Genomic DNA, 17,321 nt, shown 5'->3' on the forward strand with positions numbered 1-17,321 from the left:
ATGTGCTCGTGCATGCTTACACACATACATCTGCAGTCAAATGTGCTCGTGCATGCTTACACACGCATACATCTGCAGTCAAATGTGCTCGTGCTTACACACACATACATCTGCAGTCAAACAGAAATACAGGTAGACAGCAACAAATGAAACTGTGCTTTCTGTAAAATCATAAAAATGAAATCAAGTTTTCAAAATTCTGTGTTAGCATAAGTTACAGTTTGACCACAGTGGCCTGTGGTCAGGATATAAGGAAAGGCAGGTACAGTACAACCTTTTGGGTATGTCTATTAATATTGTATTATAGAATTATTATTAATAGAGCTAAGTATATTGTTAATATATATCGTGTTAACATTAATAGAATTAAAACATAAGATCTGTATTTAAATAGAGTATATATAATTTGACAGTGCCTACTAGTATTAAAGTAAAGAAGTACACGGTAATACAACACCACCTTCGTCACCAGCAGTGCAAAATAGTGAACAAAGAAACAACATGGACATGTTTCACTTTATGTTTTCATCTCAAAAAACGTGTGTGTTCCAAGAGTCACTGCACGGGCTCTTCGTGTGGTGCTGTTTGCAGGGTTGAGAAGTTGGACGGCCCAGCAGCGGTACTCTCAGTGCAGAGTGTTGTGCTGCCAAACTTGAGTGTGTGCGCGAAGAAGAACGAGGGCGGTCTCTGCAAACACGACAGGGTTTGGTAGAAATAGTAAGGAAAGGCTCTATCACTTTTTTCCCTCTCCAAGACAAGATTTTTTATAAATCTGACTTGGAAAAATACAAGTTGATGGGGTCGTAGTATCTTGGTATAAAGAATATGTGGTGGATTCGTTGTACACTGTGCAGCAGTGAGGACTTTCATTACTTTGCAAGAATTGTTTTACAGAAATACTCCTTAATAAGGCAGGCGTGGTGGTACAGATCTATAATTCTAGAACTAGAGAGCTAGAAGCTGGAAGATCAGAATTCAAGGCCAGACACCTGCTGACCATTTACAAAGAAAAAAAAAAAACAAAACCAACAACAACAAAGCACAAACTCCACACACATAAATTTAAAAAAAAAAAAGCTAGACATGTCACAATTATGCAATGAAAGTAAAGTATAGATTGTATCTTTCAGTTGGCTTTATGCCCTATTACAGCAGAGGCCCCTGTTTACTTTTACGCTTCATCATGGCTCCAGTTGTCTAATACTGGAAATACTAAATGGAAAATGAATAAGCCAGCAATGAGTGTTGAAATGCCCACCCTTCCGTAGCATAATAGAAGTCCCACTCTGTTCCACGCTGGGCTGCAGACTGCTTTATCAGCATATCCAGCTGCCCACTCACCTCACCTGTGAGTTATTTCGTAGCCAACTCTTATCAGATGAGCTGTTGTAGTATCACAGTGCTGGTGTTCAAATAGCATCAGATTCCACTTAATTGTGGCCTTGCCGTGCATCGCCAGTACCAGGGAGGCGCCAGCTTATGAACCATGGAAAGGCAGGTCAACTCTGGTGTTATGTGCAGTACTGCAGTAAACCATAGTAAATCCAAGGTTCCACACTGCTGTGGTTCGCGGCGTCTACTGGAGATCTTGAAATGCATCTTGGGGGCCAAAGGACTTTTACTGCATGGTTTTATAAGGTTTTAGCAGCAGGGGAAGTTGACAAGGGCTCTTCCTATTTTGCGTCTTTCGATTTTTAAAACTTAATTAAATAAAAAGTTTAAAATGAGTCATGGCTTTAGCCACTGAACCCTTTGGAATTACATAAATACTCAAGAGCATGAGAACAAAAAGTCATCTTTATTTTCTTTGACAGGTTCTAAATGACCTAGAATGTCATGGAGTTGCTTTATCAGAACAAAGCCGAGCAGAGCTGGAACAGAAAATAGATGAAGCTAGAGAAAATATCCGTAAAGCAGAGGTAAGACAATAGGACAGCTGCCAGTTGTTGTGTGTCACTCAGTTCCAGGCACAATGTCACAGTTGTGACATGGACCTTTGACTTTTGAGTCTTCAGGCCGGGCACAGTGTTGTACTTCTTTAACCCCAGCAATCGGGGAGGCAGAGGCAGGCAGATCTTTGAGTCCAAGGCCAGCCTGGTCTACTAAGTGAGTCCAGGTCAGTCAAGGCTACACAGAGAAACCCTGTCAAAAAGAAAGAAAGAAATTGAGTTTCTACACAGGTACAAAGTTGGAGACAATGAACCCTCTTTGTGTCCACAGTAATATTTGTGTGTACCTGTAGCACCCACAACAGAAAGTCTGAACTTACTGTGAAGAGCTATAGTTATGAAACATTTAATAGCAAAAGGAATGTCACAATGCAGGGGTTAATTTTAAAGTTTTCACAGAGTGTTAAATAAGTCAATCAAATTAATGGGAGAAAAAAAAATGGTAAAAAAAAAACCAAAAAAAACAAACTGTGTGTTCAGATGCTAAGAATATCTTTATACGGGAAGGTACCCCGGATCTAGGGGAATGAGCAAAGACTTAGCTAAGAAGAAAGGGAACAAAAAACAATGTAATTGTGGATTTTAATATTTTTTTTGGAGTTGTAGGACTTTTTTTAGGGTTGTACAGTTGTGAAACCTCTCTCACAAAAAAAGATACCCATGATGAATACTCCCTCCCCTACAAGAGGAAAGCTGAAATGAGAAGCAATGAAGTGATAGTTTACGTAGGGCCTTAGCAGTTGGATATGATAGTGTCAAAATATCAGTAAGAAAATTTGGTTATGGAAAGGAGACAAACTAATTGTGGTTGGAGCCAATTCACTGAGGACCTTGCACACACACATTGAAGACTAATGGAGAAAGACTCAAAAAACAAACAAAGCCATGTGTTCTTGTTAGGAAGACATAAAGCCAAGGCTATGAAACACTGTAAAGTACAGTTGTCCAGGAATGGGCCACAGAACCAGAGGAAGGAGGGCTGTCAGGGCAGAGGTGGAACTTATTAACAGTCTTAATGGTTCCATTCTGGTTTTATTGCTAAGTTGAATAAAAGTCATGTGGTACTCTGGAATAGATGAAAGAAACTTTTTCGGTGAGAAGAAATTGAAGATGTAAATACAGAGACTAAGGATTCTGTAGTGGTTGATTAATTCTTGTTGGAATACGAGGTGCACACAGCAGGTGTGGCTGAGTAGGGGAGCTCATGCTTCTCATGTGCAAGGACCTGCGCTCAGTCCCCAGCAACCCCTAAAGCAATCAGTAAGATACAAGTATGCCATTTGCTCTATTTTGTGTTCATTTCTCTTTTCTGTAGATGAAAAATTAATACCTAACAATTGCTGATAAATATTAAGATTGTTAATAAGTTGGAAATAATTTCATCAGTGTGAGAAAAGTTGCTTTGATTTCTAACTTCATTTGTTTTGCTGTTTTCTTAGATAATCAAATTGAAAGCCGAGGCCCGGCTGGACCTGCTAAAGCAGATCGGAGTTTCTGTAGACACATGGCTAAAGAGTGCCATGAACCAAGTGATGGAGGAGCTGGAAAATGAACGGTGGACCTGCCCGCCGGCAGTGACCAGCAACGGCACGCTACACACGGTACAGCTTCTTTTCTTGGGTTTCATGGGCTGGCTGACCGCCACTGTTGTTTGCTCTGTGGCCAACCTTGGTAAAAATCTAAATAAAAATAGTGGGAGGATATTTTCTTCCGTCAGTCACTTCATGTAAACATGGAACCCACTTGGACACTGAACTGCCATGGGCTACCTCTGTGTAGGGGTTTCAGGCCATCTCCATGAGTGGTCCTTGGCTGGAGTATCAGTTTCAGAAAAGACCCCTGTGCCCAAACTTTTTGGATCTGTTGCTGTCCTTGTGGAGCTCCTGTCCTCTCCAGGTCTTATCTCCCCCTTCTTTCATAAGATTCCCTACACTCTGCCCAAAGTTTGGCTATGAGTCTCAACATCTGCCTCAATACCCTGCAGGGTAGAGCCTTTCAGAGGCCCTCTGTGGTAGGCTCCTGTCCTGTTAGCCCAGATGCCCCTCAGTTGAGGAATGGATACAAAAATTGTGGTACATCTACACAATGGAATATTACTCAGCGATAAAAAACAAGGAAATCATGAAATTTGCAGGTAAACAGTGGGAACTGGAAAAAATCATTCTGAGTGAGGTATCCCAGAAGCAGAAAGATACCCAGGGTATATACAGGGTATATATAGAAGTGGATATTAGACATATAACATAGGATAAACATACTAAAATCTGTACAACTAAGGAAGCTAATCAGGAAGGATGACTTTGGCTAAGATGCTCAATCCCCATTCAGAAAGGCAAAAAAGGATGGACATTGGAGGAGGGAGAAAACAGGTTAACTAACTCTTAAGATCTCCTGTAACTCCAGAAGAGTTCACCATAGAGAAATGTTGTCTGAAGGAGCCCCTGATGGACTTTAATAAGAGCTAAATAGAAGCTATACTCAGAAGGTAAGTGCCATGTACATAGGGACTTGTGGACATCAGCTCATTGGGAAGTGTCAGCCTCTGGGGAGCAGCACTTTGTAATCTTACCCCACCTTTCCTGCCCCTAGCCAGTCTTACAGAGCCTGTGCATTCCCTTTCTCAGCTTGGAGGTTGTATTCAGTCATGTTACTGAAGGAAACCTTTTAGTAACAAAATAGCTTAATGAGGCCCCAGTATTTATTTAACCTTTTTATTAAGTAACATTGAAATAATTCAGAGAATTTTGTATCCCTTTAAACTGACAGAGAGCTGGCTGAGGAACATGAAGCTGAAATACACATTCTGGGAACCAAATATTTTCTTCCATTTCATTCCATCTTTCAGATGCCAACAAAAGCATTGGTCATCTGGGGAACATGATGACTATAATAGACATTAACAATATAGCTAAAGAGTGTCTCATGGAAGGTAAATGTTATTAAACTACATAGGCTGTTTTTCTTAGAGAACCATACTTACATGATCACTTTTCCTCGTGTCTCCTGATGTCATATAGAACACAGGAGGGAGGAGTGAAGAGAACCCCAGAATGTGGTGACACATCTGAATAGAAGGGTTGCGGGACATGGTGGTTCACGCTTTTACCCCAGCACTCAGTGGCAGATTCAGGAGACCCTAGGTTAAAGGCAGGCCTAGATAGGGTTAGAGGCCATCCAGTTTGAGAGAGGGAGAATAAGGGGGCAGAGAGATACTTAGTTGTTGGGTAACTGGAGTCTACATGCATACCTGAAAGTGCATTACTGCCAGGGACCCCATGAGCCACTAAATCCCTCTCCCTCCCTCCTCTCACTTTCCTGTCTTCTCTCACTTAAACTCAGACCCTAATTAGCATAATTTTTCAGTCTAATGTTCCTTGGCACTAGATGATCTCCGTAGTCTTCCTCTTAGAGTCTCTATAGTCATCTTATGTAACGTTTGCATATATGTATTGGTCATTCATATTCCTGGCTTTCATATGGATTCAACCAGCCACAAATCTAAAAGTGTTGTTTTTTTTTTTTTTTTTAAGTTGCATCTATACTGAAAATAGAGACTTTCCGCTTATACATGTATACAACACAGCAATTTCTGTAGCATGTACAGTTTGTTAGGTATGCATAAGTTGTATTTAAATACTGTACCATTGTATGTAAGGGGCCTGAGCATCCATGGACTCTGGTATCCACAAGGGATCCTGGAGTCAGTCTTCCTTGGATACTGAGAAACAACTGAATTTCTTTTTTTTAATTTTAGGGCTGTTTTCTGCAATACAGATTCCAAGAATGGGATCAAACAGAATCTGTTGTTCCTTGTTTGAGATTGGGTTTATTTTTATTCTTTTTCCTCTCTCTCTCTCTCTCTCTCTTTTTTATTTGAGTATAACTGACACTATCTGCATGGCTTCCTGTTTCAGCCACTTCCCTCACAGTTGCGCTAAGGCAGTCTGACAGTGTGCTTTGTTGTGCAGCCTCCCTAGGGAGCTGACATTTTCAGAATTGCATAGAAATCAGTCCTGATCCAGTCATCTTGGAGACTTTGCTGAATAATGTGGTTGAAAGGCATGGAGACGAATGTGCTTAACCTTTACTGCTCAGTCTGCCTGATAGTCCTGACAGTCCTTACAGTCTCATGGAATTTGTTTTTGAATTACAAAACCTGTTTGTAGGTGCTCGAGCTAATCCCAATTAAAAGAATGGATTTCTATAGTGAAACAAATAGAAACTGCTAAAAGAATATACTTGCAAAGTAAAAAAACTTCAGTTGCTCTCATATTTATAGTACTTTCAAATGGGCAGCAGTCTTTTTCATTGAACTAAGTCCCATGCTCTAAAATCCCACACTTGTGTTGAAGTCAGCATTTCAGATTCTAGTAAACTCAGGTTAGTTTACCATATTAAGCAAGCAGGCCCTCGGTGAACTCTTCTTTGCTAGGTGCTGACTGTGTCTAAGTTAATATCTACACATGGAGAGATCTTGTCTCCCTTGACAATTGCCAAGACCAAAAAGAGGGTGGGACTTAAATTTCTCACCACTTAAAGAAGTACAACCAGCCATAATATTATTATTCTTTGACTTCAGCATAGTCATAGTACACTATTAATCCCAATAACAGGCAAATTTGCAGAGGAAAGTGCCTGCCACCAAGCTTGATGACCTCAGGTTGACCACTACATGTGTGTGCACACACATAGAAGTAGAAAGTTAAGTAGCGTTCCCCTGAGGCTGGGATGGTTAGGAGACAAGGGTGATGAGCATTGGTCAAAGGATCCATGATCATAATAGATCAGAGGACTGAAACCCAAGAGTTCTATTTTGCCACAGAATCACTATAGTAGGGAGCTGGGGAGATGACCCAGGAGTTAAGAGCTTACTCTTCTTAGAACCTCAGTTCTCAGCACCCCATCAGGAGATTTACAACAGCCTGCAACCCTCGCTCCAGCGGAATCTGACACCTTTGACCTCTGGGCATTTGCATTCATGTATGTATACCTCCCACACACACACAATTAAAATAATAACAGTAAGTCTTTCTAAATAATACTAGTGACTAGTGGTGATGTGTCTACTCTATTTTTCCCAACCCTGGGAGAAATACCGCTAATGCTTGTTATTACATAGTCTTGAAAAAATAAAAGGGAAAGTGAATACAGTGCACATTTCTCAGATCTCATTACAGAAATGTGTGGTTAAGTAAAGTGTGTGTATGCATCTAAAATCACTAGAATATCCCACAAAAAGACAACGAGCAAGATATGGTGGCACACAACCTCAGCTAAGGGAAAAGGAGGGGCTTGAGGCTGGCCGGGCAGCTAAAACAAAATAAATAAACAAAAAAATTCTAGTAATATTTTCTTTAAGTAATAGAATAATATGTAATTGTTATCAACTTTATTCTGTGTGTAATGGAAGCTTTTAGGAAATTACTAATTCACATTTGTAAAAATGTAATAGATTATAGGCAGGCACAGTGGCACATGTCTGTAATCCAGTACTCTGGGAGGCAGAGGCAAGTGGATCTCTGTGAGTTCTAGGCCAGCCTGGTCTACAAAGTGAGTCCAGGATAGCCAAGGCTACACAGAGAAACCCTGTCTCGAAAAACAAACAAAACAATAATGAAAAAAAACCATAATGGTTTTCTGTTATCTCCTTACAGCTTGTGAATGAGAAGAGATGACACTTGAGGTGTCACAGAGGTGCCTGCCTCTGCAGCCCTCAGACCACATGTCCGTACTCTGTGGACTTGCTCTGTGTTCTTCTGATCTTTGTCATTTTAACTACTGCATAGTTTTTTCAACAGTCACTAGAGGTTTTATTTCTAGTGCCATTAGTGGTTGTGTTAAATCTTTATGTACCATGTGACCAGTTGACATTTAGATTCCCAAGCTTTATTGATATTTCAGCAGCTTTATTGAAAGTTGAAAACATACATTCAACCATACATGTTTAATGTACACGTTCTAATATGTTTTGACATATGTATACACCAGTGAAAGCATTGCATTACAATAACAAACATACTGATTACTCTCTCAAACTTTCCTCATTCTCTCTTATAATCACGTTCATTTTCTGTTCCTTGGATAACCACTGATTTACTTTCTGACACTTTAGGTTAGTGTGAATTTTCTGGAACTTAGATAAAGAGAATCATATCTACTCTTTTGTGTAGAACTTTAAAAACTCAATGAGAGGGGTTGGAGGGATGGCTTACCGGTTAAGAGTACTGGCTGCTCTTCCAGAGGATCCAGGTTCAATTCCTAGCACCCACATGGTGGCTGACATCTGCGTGCAACTCTGGTTTCAGGGGCTCTGACACCCTCATACAGACATATATGCAGGCAAAGCACCAATGAACTAAAAATAAATAAAAAAAACTATTAAAAAAAACTCAATGTGATGATTTTGAGGATCACACATGCTGTTACTGTATGTTGACAGTTCTGGTTATTTTCATTGTTGAGCAATATTGTAAATGTTTGCTGTTCTTCTACCCAGTGATGGACCTTTGTTCTGGACTATTACTGTAATTTTGTAAGTCTTGAATTTGGGTAGGTTAAATACTACTTACATGTGCTTTTGACTAGGCTATATAGTGAGTATAGAGTATATAGCTAATGTTTTAAGACACTAATCCTGGTAACACAGGTCTGTAATTCAGCTGCTTGCAGGGCTGAATCAGAAGAACTCAATTTCAAGATCTCGGCTAGTGAGTGAGCTCAAGACCAACTTGGGCAACTTATTGAAACCCTGTCTCCAAATTAAAATTTTAAAAAGTGCTGGGGAAAGGCTGAGTTTCTGAGACAGAATCTCCATTTATAGCCCTAACTGTTGTAGAACTCACTCTGTAAGCCAGGCTGACCTTGAATGTCCTTCCTTCCTCTGCCCCTGTTTTGCAGATACTCTCCCCCTGTGCCCAGCCCAAGACTGTTGAAAGATTTTGATTAATTTGGTTTGGGGTTTTTGTGTTGTGGTTGTAAAAATTTTGTCTGTTCTATCCAGACTTCCAGAGTTACAGGCGTGAAGTTGTTTATGCTAGTCTTGCTTATTCTTTGAGTATCTGGAGCGTCTGTAGGGATGTCAGTCAGCGCTCTTATTCCTGGGTGGTTTGGTCTCCTCTTTTTTCCTGATCATTCTGTTCTAGTGGAAGGTCATCAAATAGATGGCTCTCCACAATGAACAAACTTTTGTTTTCATTGAATTTTTTTCATATTGTTTCCTGTTTTATTAATTTCTGCTTATATTTTAATTATTTCCTTTCTTCTGTTTAATTTGCTCTTCATGGTTGTTTTCAGGTAGAAGCCTGGGATGTTGATTTTAGACATTTTCCTCCTTTCTTGTGAAGGCATTTGGTAAAAACATTCCTGCTACATATTCCTTTAGGTTCTTTGCATGTTCTACTAATGTGTTATTCAGTCCAAGATACTTTGTAACTGGCTTTTCAGTGTCTTCATTGAGTGGTGACTTAGTTACAAGGATGTTGAGTTTCCAAATTTTTAGGAGTCTTTTCAGATATATTTCTACTTTAGATTTCTAGTTTAATTACACTGTTGATCAGTAACTTACTTCAGTCCTTTAAAGTTTACTGAGACTTCTTTCGTGACCCAGTATGTAACATATAAAACTGTGAGTTCTGCTGCTGTTGACTGCGGTGTTCTGCTAACGCAGTTGTAGCTAGTTAGTTGATGGCATTGCCTGTGTCTTCCATACTCTGTGCCTTAGGGAAAGCCAGTCATTTCCCAAACCTGTGTGAGCTGTAGAGATAATTTTCTCTGGCCCTTCTAGGTGGTTCTATTTCTAGCTTCAGCTACTTTATTCCTAAGCACTACTCAGCTGAAGACTTGAAGCCTCTGAAAATTTCCCAGGGCCTCTTTCTGCTCTCCTTGTCACTGCCGTCTGAACTCTAGCCACCTTCATGGACTCCCTGTTCCACTCAGGTCAGAGGGTGGCCACACTGTCCTCAGCCGGGAAACTTGTCTGACAGTAAGTTGAGCAAATTGTTTCTATTCCCCAGACACCACTGTCCTTCATTGCTTGGTGGCCTGTGTCTTGAAAACTTTCATGTATTTTTACCATAATTTTTATGTTCTTACAGTTATTTATCGGGCTGGGGCATGCTGTATCAACCAAATAGGGGTCAAATGACAACTCCCAGGAGTCCCCAGTTCACTCCTTCTACCGTGAGGGCCCCAGGCATTGAGCTGAGTTTATCAGTCCTGGTGGCAAGCACCTTTACCTACCAAGCCATCTTACAGGCTCATGACCACAACTTTTTAAACTGTTTCTGACATGAAATTCAAATCTGGTCCAGTAGTCTACCCTGCTTCGAAACCGAAGTTTATATATTATCTATTCAGGAAATGTTTGGAGTAAGCTCCCCTGCTCTGTAGTTACTTCTCTGTCCAGGTAAGAGTTCAGAGGTTCTGCTACTCAATTTTCTGCACGTAGCTGCTCTCCTCGGTTTTGGGAGTCAGCAAAATCTTCATCTGAATCCCTGTGTCTCATAAAACCATCAAAAGGTAATGACGTACTAGGTACCTCCCATTTGCCAAGTGACTGTTAGGGGTTTAAAAAGCATTGCCTCCTTTAATCCTCATGATAGCCCTGAGAAAAAGTAGTTGTCTACAACATTTAATGAAGAAGGATATATATATAGCCGAGGAGAATTGTTTTGATTGAGGAAAAAGAAGGGTTGAGAGTGCAGTCCTTAAGATAAGAGTGAGGAAAAGTGGGGTTTTAGAAACGCTGGCTCAAGAAAACATGAGAACAATGAAGAGGGAAAAGGAAGAGATTAGTCTAAGATACCATGCTATAGAAAGCTGCCAGAGCCACGCAAAGCGTCCTTTCCATGAGAATCAAACATGAACTAAAAACAAAGAAGGCAACAGGAATGTTTATGTCAGCCCATGCTGGCAAGAGAAGGTGCCCTGGACCGATTCCCAGTACCAAAGCACAGCACATGTTAACATTCCGTATGTATTTTTGGAAACTTGTTCCACCCCATTTTTATAAATGAGTATTTTGTGTAATACAGTAAAATGTCTGTAACTTTCCCTAGAGTGTGAAAGAAAGTTCTTCTGGATATATAAAGTATGATTAAGGAGCTAGACAGATGGCTCAGTGGTTAAGAATATTTGTCCTGCTCTTGCAGAAGATGGAGTTCCCAGCATCACAACAGGTGGCTAGTGTCCACCTCTAGCTCAAGCTTCAGGGCATCTGATGCCTCTGTCTGGTACTTGAGCCAATATGTGTGCACATGCTTATACTTGTACACACACAAACACACAATTTAAATCCTTTTTTTAAAAAAAAAAAGAAAAGAAAAAATGAATGAAAAGAGAAAGAAAACTCTACCTGGCCACACCTGTAACCTGAGTACCCAAAAGGACGAAGCAAAGAATTCCAATTTGAGACCAGCCGGAGGAGATACATTCATTTGAGGCAGTCTGAGATAGATACACAGTGACACTCTGTCTCAAATAAACAACCAAATGAAAACTGTGAAACTCTGTATCTAGTAAAAATAACTCCCCTGAGCCACCTTCAGTCCCGACAAATGCAACTTTATCTCTGTGACTTTGACTGCCCTTCCTACTTCGTAGAAGTGGAGGCTTACTTTATGTAGCGTAATGTCTTCAAAATACATCCATGTAGTAGCTTGTGTCAGTCAGCGGTCCTTCCTTTTTAAGACTGAGTAATATTCCATTATCTGTGTATTTTCACTTAACCATTCCTCTGCTCGCAGAACTTTGGCTGTTGGAATATTGCTTTGTGAACATTAGTTTGCAAACATCTGTTCTAGTCTACGCTTTCAGTACTTTTAGGTGGATAGCTGGGGAAATTTTATGTACTTCTGTGTTTCATTTATTAAGGAAATACTATCTTGTTTTCCACAGCAGCTGCGCTATTGACAGTCCTTCCAGTAAACAGGGTTCCAGATTTACACCCTCAGCAGCACATGCTCTTTCTCCTGATAAAGACCCTGATGAGTGTGGAGTAGTAGTATCTCATTGTGATGGGTTTTAGTTGGTTTTTATTGCTTTATGGGTTATGTTTTGTTTGATTGACTGGCTGACTGACTGACTGACTGACTGACTGACTGACTGACTGACTGTTACAGGGATCCATGTAGCCCAAACTGGCCTGAAATCACTATATAGCCAATGATAATCCTCCTGCCTGTGCTTCCCAAGTGCTGAGATTATAGCTATGTGCTACCAAGTATCACTCTGTAGCCTAGGCTAGAATCACCCTCAAAGCAATTCTGACTCAGCTTCCTGAATGCTAATATTACAGACATGATCCATCATGCCTGGCTTCATTGTGGGGGTGAGTGGGTTGTTTGTTTGTTTGTTTTGAGAGAGGGTCTCTTGGAGCTTACGCTGGCTTCAGACTTGCTATGTGACCAAAGATGACCTTGAATTTCTGATACACTTGCTTCTGCCTCCTGGGTGCCGAAATTGCAAGCATGCACCATCACCATACCTGGTTTTAGGGGTGTGGAAGGGGGAACCAGGTCTGAATGCATTCTATGCAACTACTCTTGAAAACTGAGCTGCGTCTCCAGCCCCTTCATTGTGATGTGATGTACTGGTAATGTCTTTCAGCAACGTAGCACTTTATCGTATTGACTTCTGCTATTGATCATGGTTCAAGCTCTGTGTTGGACAGTATATTTTCTAAAAACAATTTGTCCACTTGCATTTCTACTTCCCATAGTTACAGAACTGTTTCTGTACATGTTGGTAACATGTTGCTACATGTTAGTAACATGTAGCAATCTTTGATGATCCCTCACGTTAGCATGTTAAGAGGCCTTTGTCTTTTGTTGGTGGAGGTGGTGGTGGTTTTGTTTTATTTGTTTGTTTGCTTCTTTGCTTGTGTTTTCTGGTTTCTTGAGACAGGGTTTCTCTGTGTAGCATTGGCTCTCCCGGACTCGCTTTGTAGACCAAGATGACCTCAAACTCTCAGTAATCCTCTGCCTCCCTGAGTGCTGGGATTTCAAGTGTACACCAGTGTACCCTGAGAGAGGCCTTTGTTAGCCAGCATTTAACAGCAAAAAGCGAAAGGATACAGATAAACTACTACTTGTATACTTGAAAGGATTTGTTTGTGCCGGTCACATTTAGCCCAGAACCCACCACCTAGCTAAAGCCAGCCTTGAATTCTAGCCTCCTCTTCGCAAATGCTTGGATTACAAGTATGCACCACTGAAATGTTTTGCTTTATTATTGTTGTTTATACATGTGTGTGTGTGTATGTGCGTTTGCATGCAAATGTACCTGTGTATCTCTCTGTGCACACAAATGTACCATGGTGTGCATGTCAGAGAACAACCCTTGGGAGTTGGTTCTTTCCTTCCACCATGGGATCTGCTGATGGAACTCAGGTCATCAAGGTTTGCATGCCAATTACTTTTATAGAACTACCTACCAGCCTCCCAGCCTAATGTTTTACTGTTTTTTTTTTTTAAAGACAATTTCTCTATGTGTGTAGCCCATAGTGGACTTAAACTGTGTAGACCACGCTGGCCTCAAATTCACAAAGATTTTCCTGCCTCTGCCTCCTGGATGTGGGATTAAAGGTGTATACGCTACACCTGACCCAGCATCTTTCTCTGGCCTTTTATAATATGTGAAACGCAATTGAGGATAGTCATTTCTATGTGAGGTTGAATGGCTAAATTAATATTTTAAAACAGTCAGACTTCATTTTTTTCTGTTTTCTACCATTTTCATGAAATAAGCAAAATAGACAATGGCTTCTAATCTTTCCTAGCTTAATGCAGATGCCGAAAGAGAAGAAGAAGAGTTTGAAGACAACATGGATGTTTTTGATGACAGCAGCTCCAGCCCTTCTGGCACCTTAAGAAATTACCCACTCACCTGCAAAGTTGTTTATTCCTATAAGGTTTGTATCTTCCCCCAAACGTTGGTGCTGGTAAACTGTGGCAGCCCTAAACTCATGAGACCGTGTCTGCTTACACTGTGCTGGCTAACCTAGAGCCGCTGTCTGTTGAGAGCGGCGGGAACCGTGGAGTCTCTACCGTCAGCCTTTTCTACCCTGATACTCGGAGCTATCCAACTGTACACTTGGTCATTTTGAGAGTTCTTGTTTGTTTTAGGGTTTCTTTGTTTTCCTGTGTCATAGGAACCATATTCACTGTGAAGACTATATAGCACTCCATGGCAGAGCAGCAAAGCACTGAGCATAGTATCTGGCATCCGATAAATTCTCAGTGGCTAGAGCTCATAACCCAGCTTGGCACAGACCCTCCATTAGGACACCCCTCAAGATTAAGACTAGAGAAAAAAATGTCATGTAGAGCGGTTGTAGAAAACAGTCCAGTCCAGTAGCCAGTGGCTGCAGTTCAAATTCCAGGAACCTCTAACCCTGCCTCCTGAACACCTTTGTACTGGTCATCCCTTCCGCCTAGAGCTCTTATCTCCTCAAGTCTCAGCTGCCTGTCTCTCTCCTTGCAAGAGACATGGCTCAGCTACTGGAAGCTATTCTTCCTCTTACAGAAGACAATAGTTCAGTTCCCAGCATCCACATAGGGCTTGTAAGTCCAACTCTAGACCTCTGGCCTCTAAGGGCAACTACACTTATACCCACACACATAATTAAAATAAAATAAATATTTTTTTATTTATTTCCTTTAAGAAAGGAAAGAGTACCTCCTAAGATCATCCCTAACAGCCTGCTCTGACTCATTGCCCTCTTTCATTTATTGTGACAGTCATGCATTGCTTAACAGTGGGTAATACATGCTGAAGAATGCAGCAGTTAATGAATTCAGTGTCATGTAAGCATCGTGACACTGAGGGAGCTTCCATAGCCTGATACTAGCGCCTACTACTCACTGAGTTGTGTGCTCTATATGTTTTACTGTTGCTCATCAGGCCATGATGAACAAAGCAAATACGACCAAATCTGGGCAGAGCGCAGGGAGTCTTATGAAAGAAGGGAGTGATAGAAAGACCTGGAGGGGACAGGAGCTCCACAAGGGGAGCTTGTGGAGAACCAAAAAATCTGGCTTAGGGGTCTTTTCTGAGACAGATAATCCAACCAAGGACCATGCATGCAGATAACCTAGAACCCCTGTCAGATGTAGCAATTCAGGGTCCAAGTGGGTGCCCTAGTAATGGGAACAGGAACTGTCTCTGACATGAACTCAGTGGCTGGCTCTTTGATCACCTCCCCCTAATGGGGGAGCAGCCTTACCAGGCTACTGAGGAAGACAGTGCAGCCAGTCCTGATAAAACCTGATAGGCTAAGGTCAGAGGGAAAGAGAGGAAGACTTCCCCTATCAGTGGACCTGGGGGAGGGGCATGGAAGGAAATGAGGGAAGGGCTTACAGCTGGGATACAAAGGGAATCAAATGTAATTAATAAAAATAAATAAATTTTAAAAAAGACTAAATCCAGCATAAGTGACAATGATGCAATCAAAAGGTAGAGTAAGCTTGAGACATACAGAGCTGCTGTCAGCCAGCATTCTGCTTTAAAGTAAATTTTTGTGTGGGGGCAGGAATCCTTTTTTTTTTTTCTCGAGACAGGGTTTCTCTGTGTAGCCTTGGCTATCTTGGACTCACACTCAATTTGTAGACTAAGTTCACTCGCTTTGTAGACTAGGCTGGCCTCGAACTCATGGAGATCCACCTCACTCTCCCTCTGCGGGTGCTGGGATTAAAGGCATGAACCACCACACCCGGCTGGGTAATGAATTCTTACGTAGCCCAAGCTGGCCTCGAGCTCACTTGTAGCGGGGGACCACCTTAAATTCCCAGCCCGACTACCTCTACCTCCCAGGTGTTGGGATTGTATATGTGAACCTCCGGGGCCAGCTCTGCGGTAAGTGATTTGTTTTAAGGAGCACATCACTAAGCAGAATGTAGTAGCACATGCCTAGAGTCCCAGCACTCAGGAGCTTGCATCAGGAAGACAGGAAAGTCAAAGCTAGCCGGGGCCACACAGGAGGTTCCAGGCCAGTCTGAGTCAGAAATGAACAAATAGTAAAGGTGAACACAGACATAGAGCCAGGTGTGGTGACGCCTGTGACCCCAGCACCAGGGAGGCGGAGGCAGTGGGTCTCTGTGAGTGTGAGGCGGCCTGGGCTACAAAGCCCATGACAGCCAAGGCTGCACAGAGAAACCATGTCTTTAAAAAAAGAAGAAACAGAGAGAGAGAGAGAACAGTATATTTGTAAGCCATTGCCATACCCTATTGTCAAGTGCTGTCTACTTTGCATAACTGTGTGCCATACTTCTGTATGACTGGCAGAGCAGGAGTGTTCATACAGTCACTGCCACGAGTATGTGAATAGAGTGTGTTACACTATGATATGATACAGAGGAGACCAGGAAGGGAAGGGAAGAGAAGTGCTACAAGGATGTAAAGTGAATAAAAATTCTACACACACACAAATGATGGCTACAGCATTATTAGGTGACAGATTTTCACCTCCATTGTAATCTCCTTTCTGAGATAGGGTCTCGCCCTGTAGCCTCTGACACCTTTGTGAAGTCCTGCCGCAGTCTCCCGAATGGTGGGGCTACAAATACATGCCTGACTTACACTGTAGCCTCACAGCGCCAGTGCATGTGTTGAACATCACAAAGCACATAATCGGCCATTTGTGACCAGCTAAACTGCATCTTGCCCATTTTCCCCTCCCTTTATCTGGCTCCTCACTGAAGATCCACAACACAGAAGCCTTGTGTGCTTTGTGTGTGCTCAGCACCTGACAGTGCCCGGGCACAGGGAATGATTGTAGGATGAGAACATGAAGAGTGCAAGGAAGGCGTGAACAAACGAGTTCTTCTCTGACCCCCACCGCACTAGACACTGAAGAGGGCAATGCCAGAGGCGACAGGGAGAGGATAGAGAGCATTTCCACTGTTGCACACTGATGGTCCACCTCCGTGCCGTGTGCTGAGACTCGGCTGACTTCTGCTGCTTAATACCAGTAATGTGTGGCTTTTTTGAGTTTGACATCCATTTGTTGAATTTAAACACGTAATACTTCTTGTTTCCTAAAAGGGTTAGGGCTTTAAGTAATGTAATTTGTTTTAATAATCTTCCAAAAATTTGGAATCGTCTTCTGAGATACTTGAAAATGTCTTCCGAAGTATAAATCTCAAAGTATTTCCTGGTGTTACTTCATATTGTTATATTTATTTGAGAGTTCCAGAAGTAACATTTGTGATACTTAAATGGAGAATCCTAAGTCCCCATCTGATTTCAGACATTTCATATTCTTCTCTATCTCTTCTGCTGCTATGTCCTGTCATTTCACTATGTCCTTGGTAAACCAGATCAAAAGTAAATTAGCTCAGTAGTAGAAAACTTCACTAACATGCAAGACTCTTAGTT

The 17,321-nt window shown here is 41.6% G+C and overlaps 1 protein-coding gene across 2 annotated transcripts in view; it reads left to right on the forward strand.

Moving 5' to 3' along the window:
• Window positions 1-17,321, forward strand: part of Fchsd2 (FCH and double SH3 domains 2) — a 164,668-nt gene that overhangs the window by 136,882 nt on the left and 10,465 nt on the right. For both annotated transcript variants that reach the window (XM_055623198.1, XM_055623199.1), the window contains 3 exons: window positions 1,815-1,919; window positions 3,389-3,550; window positions 13,726-13,857. In XM_055623198.1, coding sequence (XP_055479173.1) covers window positions 1,815-1,919; window positions 3,389-3,550; window positions 13,726-13,857 — 399 coding nt within the window. The remainder of the gene's footprint in view (window positions 1-1,814; window positions 1,920-3,388; window positions 3,551-13,725; window positions 13,858-17,321) is intronic.

The sequence above is a fragment of the Psammomys obesus genome, unplaced genomic scaffold, assembly GCF_907164565.1.
Source record: "Psammomys obesus unplaced genomic scaffold, mPsaObe1.curated_primary_1811, whole genome shotgun sequence".
NCBI classification, from domain to species: Eukaryota; Metazoa; Chordata; class Mammalia; order Rodentia; family Muridae; genus Psammomys; species Psammomys obesus.